Genomic DNA, 9,692 nt, shown 5'->3' with positions numbered 1-9,692 from the left:
AAACCCCGTGCTATCACGCAGCGGCGCAGTCAGTCAGTGAGCGCCGTAACAGATGACATCAAATCTTGCAGGAATCCATAAATAAACTATACAGAACCCCACTATTCGGACAAATATACATAATGAAAAGATGATACAAAATGTAATACCTTGGAATATGCCATTTAAGACTTTTTAAGGGCCTTAATCTTCTCTAAATTGATTTATCAACTTTTAATACTTTTTAAGACCCCGCGGACACCCTGAGAAAATGACAGAGACAGAGATTATATCTAATCTCCATCCCTGCCGAAAAAAAAGTTAAAATCTGCAGTATGGGAATACTTCGGATATTAAAAAAAAAAACGAACGCGGGTTTGTCCTTGAGGATGGATCCAATTTGCAAAAAATGTGGACGCAATGTGGCTGCAAAAGCAGGCAATACATCCAACATCTTCGCGGACACCATATCTCCATGCAGATGAAGTTGTGTCGCATTAACAACAAGTTATAAGTTGAGACCGTATGATTTCCGTGATGCAGAGGGAATCCCGGCGCAGTTGTGAATATGGAATTTACAGTATAACGAGGATGTCACGTAAAACGCGCCATCTGATGGATGTATAAATCAAAAGTAGATATGATAAATGTCTGTGAATATTTATGCGCAAAGAGACTGCTATATAAATAATCTGCTTGTTTCTACATGTCTCTGAGGGGCGCCGTTTTATCTATTACATACTGAAGTACGCATACATAAATGGTGTTTTCAGCGTCTAAGATACATAAACATGAACATGTAAAAATGTAAATAAACATCTCCAAGTTTTATTTGAGAAAAAACATTGTTAAATACACAGGTCTGCTACAACCCGTCAAAATAAAAGTTCGATTTAACGTGAAATTATGACATTGTATATTATGATATTAGCATTGTACATTGTAGCCTACTTCAAAGTTATAATAACAACAATAATATTATTAATAATAAAATAATTTAAACATTATTTTCAAGGAATATAATGTTTGTCCATGTTTTAACTTTGCCAAAAATAAAAGGAGTTGTACATTTTCATTTGATAACATTTAAAAACATTAATTAAAATGTTAAAGTGTGATATAGATATACATAAGGTGTACAGCTTTATTTTTTATTGTTTTTTTTGTTTTTTTTCAGAAGGGAGACTTTATTTCATTAAAATGGTTTCAAGTTTGTTGTAATAAAGGATTTGTTCACTCAAATAACTTGTTCTTGTTCTTTTAAGAGTCATTGTTACTGATAAGAATTATTTTTTTAATATATACAGTGAAAACCGTGAAACCGTGATATTTTCTGAGACGATTATCATACCGTAACAACCCTAGACACACAGAACGTGTGTGTATTTCGTGTTTAAATAGTCTTTTTATGGCTTAATATTTACATATACTAGTCCATATTTAAGTGTACTCACCTACTTTTGATTAATTCATTTAAAGTTTGACAAATTCCATGACATTCCGCATTATACAGTAAATTCCGTTTTTATGACTGGATTCCACGATTCAGTCTGCGTTTTCTGCATCGCAAAAATCATAGGGCCCTACCTGTGTGTGCGCACGAGCGCGATACAGAGAGCAGAGGAGAATTGTAAACGCGCGACCATGTATTGACAGTAATGACATGCCTTCGTGTAAATAAGATAAATAACACAAGGCTATTTAGTTTGTTTAATAAAACAACAAGGTATAGACCTATTCTATAGGAAAGGTAACCTTAAATGAATTCTGTTGTGATCTGGCGCTATATAGAAAATAAAATTGAATAAAATTAACGACCTTCGGGGGGGGGGGGTTGACATTTGCGGGGCAGGGCGCCCCCCTAATATAATGGCAGGGGAAACACTGTAGGAGCACCAGCTGCGACTGGGTCAATCAGCATATTTGTGTTTGCGCTCGAGGAGCTTCAATGGTTTCTTACATACAATGTGTTTTTGCAGCATTGAGTAATGCATCACAGACATATCTGTAGATTTCCTTGAATGCAATGTTAGTCAGAATTCACTCACTGCTCAAAACACCAGAGCTTTGTTCAGTGCTGAGTTATGCAAGCTCACGAATCCTCTACTATAACAAAGTGTAGACATGATGTAAATAAGAGATTCATTGATTATAATGGAACTTTGTGAGATCGCGATGAACGAAGATGAGCAGCAGCTTTTAATGATAAAGGAGTCTGCAAATGTGATCTGCAAAATCAGGCAATACTGTTGTAGTTAGACAATGTAAGTTACTGATATTAACTTCTTGTTTACTGAACTGTTATTAAATCAATATTTCGTCAATGAAAATAGTTTCAAACAAAGTCATGACTGACATGATGCACATCTCTAAGCAAACACAGCAATGATTTGTTTATGAAAGAATGTGTGTTTTTAAACGGATCTAATGAGTCAATTATTCAATTACTCATTCATAAAGACACTTGCTTTGTTCCTGAATGAACGAATTATCAGTTGAACGAATCAACTGAATGAATTATTCCGTGATAAAATCAGTGACTTGCCGCCACCTACTGCAGCCCTCTACGAACACCTTGGCAATTGAATCGCCATTGGCTAGTAAATTTTTTTGTTTACTCGCCAGACTGATATATATATATGTGTGTGTGTGTATATATACTGTGTGGATATATGAGTGAAGATTTAGTCGCATATGCGAGTGATTTACTCGCAATGTAGAGGGTTGTACTTGCAGTTTTAGTCTCATTTTTAAAGTATCATTTCAGTTATTTAAATCATTTACTATTTCTATATTAATCGCAACATTCATTTATGAATTTAACTGCACTCATGCCACCTCTGAGCCTCATTAAATGTCTGTAAATATACATGCCACTTTTGTGTTCTTCTGTGCCACCTCTGTAGTGCAAATTAATTTTGTTAATACTGATTTTATCTGATCAGTAACTTATTCTTCTTATTCTATTGTTTCAAGTAGAAAATTTGAAAAAAAGTAGATTGAAGTTCATGTCCTCATATATTGAGACGCAGATGCTGAAATCACCACGAGCATCACGTGTGTTTGAGTTTGTGTATCAGACGAAACCATGCCATTCATTTATGCAGAACATGCAGAGTTAGCCTGTTAACAACAAGCACTGACTGGCTGTTGTCACCTGTATTTCTTCAGTTAGATTAATACATAGAGTAAAAATGTCCAGAGCTTATCATTGTTATCGACATAAATTTTAGCATGACTCAACAATATAGTGTTTCATCGCCCAGTCCGACTACTACCATTCAGTATTGATTGAAAGATTGTATTAATTGTCATGATGTTTTCAGGCATTTTTTCCTAGACTGCATCCATGAATATAATATTTTTTAAAAGATGTTTTGGGCTACTACCTTTAGAGATGTGTGATTTGAAGTTTGTGGCTGTGAGTTCATACAGGCCCTGTTTGGGTTCAGGGACTTTGGGAGGCTCGGGTTCAGTCTGGGGTTCCTGGGGTGAGATGGGGAAAGACAAAATAAGAACGAGTGCTGTAATATTGTGACATTTTAGAATTAAACCTTGACCATGTATTTGACAAAGTGCTTTTAAAATTAAGCATAAGATTTTTTTCTAGTCATACAAGCATTTTAGCTGTTTATGATCTTACTTCAGGTTCCTCCTGAAGGGTTTTCAGCATCCAGCTCTCCAGCGCCTGCAGATCTCTTGGGCCCTGATACTTTACAGCCTCCTGATCAGGTTTAAACAACTTCAGACTGTAAAACAAACACCAAGTTAGTCAGTCAATGAATAATCAAACCACATGTAATTTTACCTTAGGTACATGACTGTCAGGTGACTATAAATCATGCATATAAAATGTTTTTACACATCTGAATCATTTTACTGGCATTCTGCATAAGTGAAACACCTTTTTAGTTGATGTACAGTACTAACAGAGAAATAATGCTTACGTGGGGTATCCACGGATCCCATGCTCACTGGAGCAAAACGTTGTGTCTTTTGTGCAGTCGACTTTCACAACATACACTGGAGGAGTGTCCATACTGTTATATTTATCAGCCAACTCATTCCACGCCCCCTGCAGCCTCTGACAGTGACCACACCTGCACACCACAAACATATTCAAACACTTTTATCATACTATTTATTACTTCATTATTCCTTCACATATTACAACATTTTTCATAAAATAGGAGAGCAATGAGTCACTACAAAACTAAAGCAACTTCTTAAATCTGCTTTAGCTTTAAGTTTAGGTAAATATCTGCCTTAGTGAATCGTTCTCAACATAAAAGTAATACAATATAAAATAAAGTAACAATATAAACAATATAAAATAAAGTACAATAAAATACAGTAATCAGAAGAAAACCAAAAGAATAAAGTTTAAAATCAAAGATTATGATGGTATATTAATTCAGGAATATTGCTTAGCGATTTAGAATCACTTCTAGATTGTGTCTGTGGCTGTTTTGATTGAATACCATCAAATAATAAAATGGTAATACCACTGCATAGATAGAACTGTGGTAATTTGTATGCTGTTTTTGTTTTTTCCATATTACCATGGTTTAATATGGTACCATTAATCCTTAAAAATAACCCTAGTATTACCACTGCACATGTTTAAAAGACCATGGTACTACCATTGTACTTTTATTTTAAGACGATGAGGAAGTGATGTCTGCAGAGTTGCCAAGTCCACGTATTATATGCGACTTTGGGCTTCTTTTTTTGTAAAGTTGCGTAAAAAAGTCTCGGGACGCGGGTTGCGTTTTTTTGGGCTTATTTTAATAAATATGGTTGCTTGTTAGGGAAATCTGACAAGCAACTTCGTTTCTTTATTTATGTTCGCCGTATTCCCAAATGCACTGAATGACACTCTGCCTGCTTGCAGTTAATAGCCAACCAGTGCAATAATATAAGTGCTGCAGCGTAATTTGCCTAATGTTTGTGGACGCCCTCCTCCCCCTCATTGGAGAAAAATCACGTTAAAAAAGAAGGCGCGTGACGCTGTAATCCAAGCGATGATAGAAGTAGACGTAGAGGAGTAAAAAATCTGTGGTGAGCTGTAGGCATGTCACATCCAGAGACTGCACAGGGCATTAAAAGCAGATCTGTGTAGCAAATTAGCTCAAAAGGGAAAGGTATATAAATAATTACAATTAATTATGATTAATTACAATTACAGTAGTAACTGTAGCATAATTAAATTGCCATCGACTAATCTGTTCGTCCAGCGAACATTCAGTATAAGTTGCCTTGGTCGTTGAACGAGAGTCCGGATGCAATCTCGGATGAAAGTCTTGATGGTTTCAAGGTTTGGACTTGCGATCATGTTCTTCCAGGTTTGAAGAGTGATGAACTGCAACAGTGTTCTGACTCGGTGGTGATTGGGAGTTTCTTCCCAGGTGGAAATTGAAAAGAGAAGAGCGTGGAGCTCGAGAGACATCAGCTAAAATCCTTGGTGAATGGAAAGACGAGGCCACAGCCTGGCACCAAACTTAGGGGTCCAGAATAGTTCTAACTCAGCATCCCCATCCTCTTAGGATCTAAAAGTACCACAGACTGAGTTGTGTCGAGGCCTGCCAGGCGCGGCAGCGCCGGCTCTGGGACTTAGCAACCAGAAGACGGGAAGGTGATGAGAGACGAGTGAAGAGACTAAAAAGCCAGGCAGGTCACTGAAGTGAGGCCTTTTAAGTTCTGTGGAGGTCACACCTCTCAAAGGTTAAAGAGTCAATGGTGACTTGCACTTTTGGAGGGAAAGTTTATGACCATAATTGCCAAGTCCGCGTATTATACACGACTTTGGGCTTCTTTTTTTGTAAAGTTGCGTGAAAAAATCCCAGGTCGCGGGTTGCGTTTTTTTGGGCTTATTTAAAAAAATACGGTTGCTTGTTAGGAAAATCTGACAAGCAACTTTGTTTCTTTATTTATGTTCGCCGTATTCTCCAATGCATTGAATGACACTCTGTCTGCTTGCAGTTAATAGCCAACCAGTGCAATAATATAAGTGCTGCAGCGTAATTTGCCTAATGTTTGTGGACGCCCTCCTCCCCCTCATTGGAGAAAAATCACGTTAAAAAAGAAGGCGCGTGACGCTGTAATCCAAGCGATGATAGAAGTAGACGTAGAGGAGTAGCCTCGCTTTGGATAAAAGTGTCTGCTAAATGACTAAATAAATAAATGTAAATATTTTTATGCTGTATGTGTGTATTTATATATACATAATTATACACAGTACACACATATATTATGTAAACAAAAACTGTTTTGAAAGCGATTAATCGTTTGACAGCACTATTTTTAATTTTAGTTTTTGTAATGTATTAATTATAACAGGCTGAAATAAAAAACAAGTAGTCCTATACTAATACTAAGAGTAAATATGGTTCAAATAGCCTATATTTTAGTAGGCTATAAATATGTGACTATGTTACAGCTTCCCTTTGAAGCTCTTGTGTTTTTCTCCTTTTCCATCTCTCCAATCCTATTCTGCTCACAGGTGATTGGAGATGAGTTTAGTTCCCACTTTTGTTGCAGTTTGCTGATTTTTGTATTTTGTTTTTGCTTTTCAGATAAAAGAGTGGTTTCAGTTTAATATGTTGCAGGCTCATTTATTGGTAATAAATAATTGATAATAAATCATATTGATGATAATAAATCATCAAAAAAATATTGGGCTTGTTTTTGAAGCTGCGGTTGCTTATTTGTCTCGCGAGAGTTGGAAACTGGGTCTGATGTCATGGCTGTTCATGCTCTGCCACGTACACTAAAACTTTATGAGTGCAGGAATTTAAACTTTTTATCAAAGTCTATTATCATCACTCTAATGTCAAAAAGCTGTGCTTCGTGTCTTTGTATGAACGTGCATTAGAAACTTCATCCAAAATTGACTTTATAATGAGTGTCTCTGTAGATTAAAGTGGCTAATGGAGTTAATGGAGTCACTTCAAACATCGCAGCAATTTAAATCAGAACCAACATAACGGCACTGATCTCATTGCATTTACCATTTTAGATATATCTCAATATAATGAAAATATTCAGTTATAAGTGTTCAGTTTTACCAGGGCGCGTAGAACATGACGAAGTGTGGAGCAGTAGAGACGGCATCATTGAACATCTCCACCGTGTATGTGTGTTTGGCGTGCTCATCCTCTTCTGTGTCATTATCACAGCATATCCTACTACATAACAGCGCCAAATAAATAAAACTCGCTAAAAACGGCGTCATGTTCATAACTGAGCAGGCCTGTGAATGAAGCGGACCGGAGCTATGAGTTTAAATGAGTGTGTGAGAGAGTGAGCCGCTAACAGACAGAGCTGATATGTACAACATCCTAACATCGACAAGCAGAGCTGTGGAAACGAGCCGAATGCGCTGTAGATCTGTGGACTACGCTGCGCATCCGGGGCACTTGTGTACGGCGGCTGATAAAGGCACAATGGAAACAGGGAAACGTTGCACATCTCAAAGCATGCAAAACAGAACAACAGCAACAACAAAAACGCAAAATTAATACAAACATATATATATACATATATATATAAATAAAATAAAAATAACAGAATGAAAAGAAAAAAAATACATACATTAGGGCAGTTACATAATTTTGAAAAGCTTTAGAATTGGTATTGTTTTTATTAGCTTCTTATTTTGTGATCTCATATTAGAAAGGGTTTCAAAGTATATTTTAAGATCAGTGTTACAAAATGTAATATATGATGGTTTCTTTTGAATTACTTTTGACTTATGAATATAAAACTTTGCTAAGATAAGTAACAGATTAATAATATAAATATGTTTATCAGAGAAAGATGGGTTTTGATAACAAAGTTCGACATAACACATTAGCACAACACAATTTTAAGTGTATATAAAGCATAATGCCTTAAACACCATTTACTTGTATCAACAGCCACTTTTTATTAATATGTTTATATTATATAGAATACTATTTATTAACATTAAATTACTTTACATAGCTTATCTGTGACACAATAATCTGTAACTACATTAATAAAGTAAAAGGCATGTTTTGTGTAGCCTTTGTCTGTTTTTATCCGTAATGATTGTCACAGGCACAGAAGTGCACCTTTAAATTAACTCACTAAAAACGTTTCACTCAGATAATTTTCTGTTTCTGGTCATTTAAAGCTCATTTATGCTTCGTAGACCCAGATGTGACCAGAAACTAGTCAGTCTGTTCCCAATAGCTGTCCACCAACAAAATGCAATGAATGGGTGCCACCAATGAGAATTTAAACAGCTGCTAAAAAAAATATTATAATAATCTATAAGTATTCCACACTCTAGTTCATCAATTAATGTTTTGTGGAGCGAAACGTTGGCATTATTAACCCAATATTAAGTCGTTTTAACTTTAACCCAGTGCTTTTGGCCAAAAATCCATAATATTGCTTTGTCCAGTGAATATCTTCATGTCTGAATCAGGAGAGAAATATGCACAGAAAACACTTTTAAACAAGTATGTCAGTGGATATCACATGTGCGAAGAACTGGGGATGGACTTTTTACTGCTGGAATAGTTATTATGGGTTATGAACTCATTTTGGGCAGAAACAAATTTTCATTTTTGTGTAGGCCTAAATTAATAACAAAGTAACTAATTTGTGCTGATTTGCGGACCACTTGTGAGCATGAAGAATGGGCTTTATCACACTGACAGTGTAAACAATCAGACCCTTTCAGAGATATTCCAGAAAAGTTATTTGGATAACTATTCTAGGATTGCATGATTTTTCATATACTGTATATCCAAAACAAGCACGTAAAGCTAAAGTGGCATTACAGTGTGACATCTAATGTACTTGGCGAAAAGCCTTGAGTATTTTTCTGTCCTAAAACAATATGGGCCTCAGAGACTATAAATTGAAGAGAGCCCAAACTCAGTAAGATGGTCCCAATTATGCATTGCTACTCAGGTGCACAGACACACATCTGCCTGATTCTAGGTGGCGCTATATTAAGTACATTTGCATTTTGATCCATATCTCTGGAAACATAAGGGGTACTTTTTCAAATTCTTTCTAGGTTGTTTGTCTGATTTGCATGAAAGTTTGCACATATTATCCCCAGGCACTCATGACAAAAAGTTATCAACATAATTTTGACTCGTCAAACCATTGAGAAGATATAAGTTAATTATTTTGCAACAAGATGCCAATTTTTTACAAGCTGACCTATATCTGCTGAATGCAATGTCCAAGCTTAACCAACACTCTGTAACCAAGACTTGCTACTGCCAATACATTCACAGACATGCTGCTGTGAGCATGTAAGAAATACTGCTGCTGCACATATAACATACATGAAATCACCCCATAGCAGATCTGTGCAGGTGGAGCTGGGGAAGGTGGAGGGTTTCTGAAGCACACTGCAACTGCTACAGCAAGCACTAGCTATATATTTGAATGTTGAGACGCAATCTCATTGACTGATATTAAAAGAACCAATCAGCTGTGCCATGTGAATAATGATATCATTATAGCAGATTGAGTTAGAAACTATCTAGCCATCTAGAGTTTTCTGACAGAACTTTGTATTTGTCTCTTTTAAAAGGGTCATATGATGCTATTTTAAAGATCATTATTTTGTGTATTTGGTGTAACAGAATATGTTGACATGCTTTAATGTTCAAAAAACACATTATTTTTCAAATACTGTACATTATTGTAGGTCCTCTATGCCC

The 9,692-nt window shown here is 36.0% G+C and overlaps 1 protein-coding gene across 1 annotated transcript in view; it reads right to left on the bottom strand.

Annotated features, from left to right (window-relative positions):
- The window catches only part of txndc5 (thioredoxin domain containing 5), a 21,407-nt gene extending 14,062 nt beyond the window's left edge, over window positions 1–7,345 (bottom strand). Inside the window, exons 1-4 of the mRNA XM_016455306.1 lie at window positions 7,047–7,345; window positions 3,927–4,079; window positions 3,623–3,728; window positions 3,369–3,465 (exon numbers count right to left, since the gene is read on the bottom strand). Of these exons, the coding sequence (XP_016310792.1) occupies window positions 3,369–3,465; window positions 3,623–3,728; window positions 3,927–4,079; window positions 7,047–7,219 (529 nt within the window). The 5' untranslated portion in view covers window positions 7,220–7,345. The remainder of the gene's footprint in view (window positions 1–3,368; window positions 3,466–3,622; window positions 3,729–3,926; window positions 4,080–7,046) is intronic.
- Between the last annotated feature and the right edge of the window lie 2,347 nt (window positions 7,346–9,692).

Source organism: Sinocyclocheilus anshuiensis, unplaced genomic scaffold (assembly GCF_001515605.1).
Source record: "Sinocyclocheilus anshuiensis isolate Anshui unplaced genomic scaffold, SAMN03320099.WGS_v1.1 scaffold35, whole genome shotgun sequence".
Lineage (NCBI taxonomy): Eukaryota > Metazoa > Chordata > Actinopteri > Cypriniformes > Cyprinidae > Sinocyclocheilus > Sinocyclocheilus anshuiensis.
The sequence above is the reverse complement of the archived record's forward strand: the minus strand, read 5'-3'. Positions and strand labels throughout refer to the sequence as shown.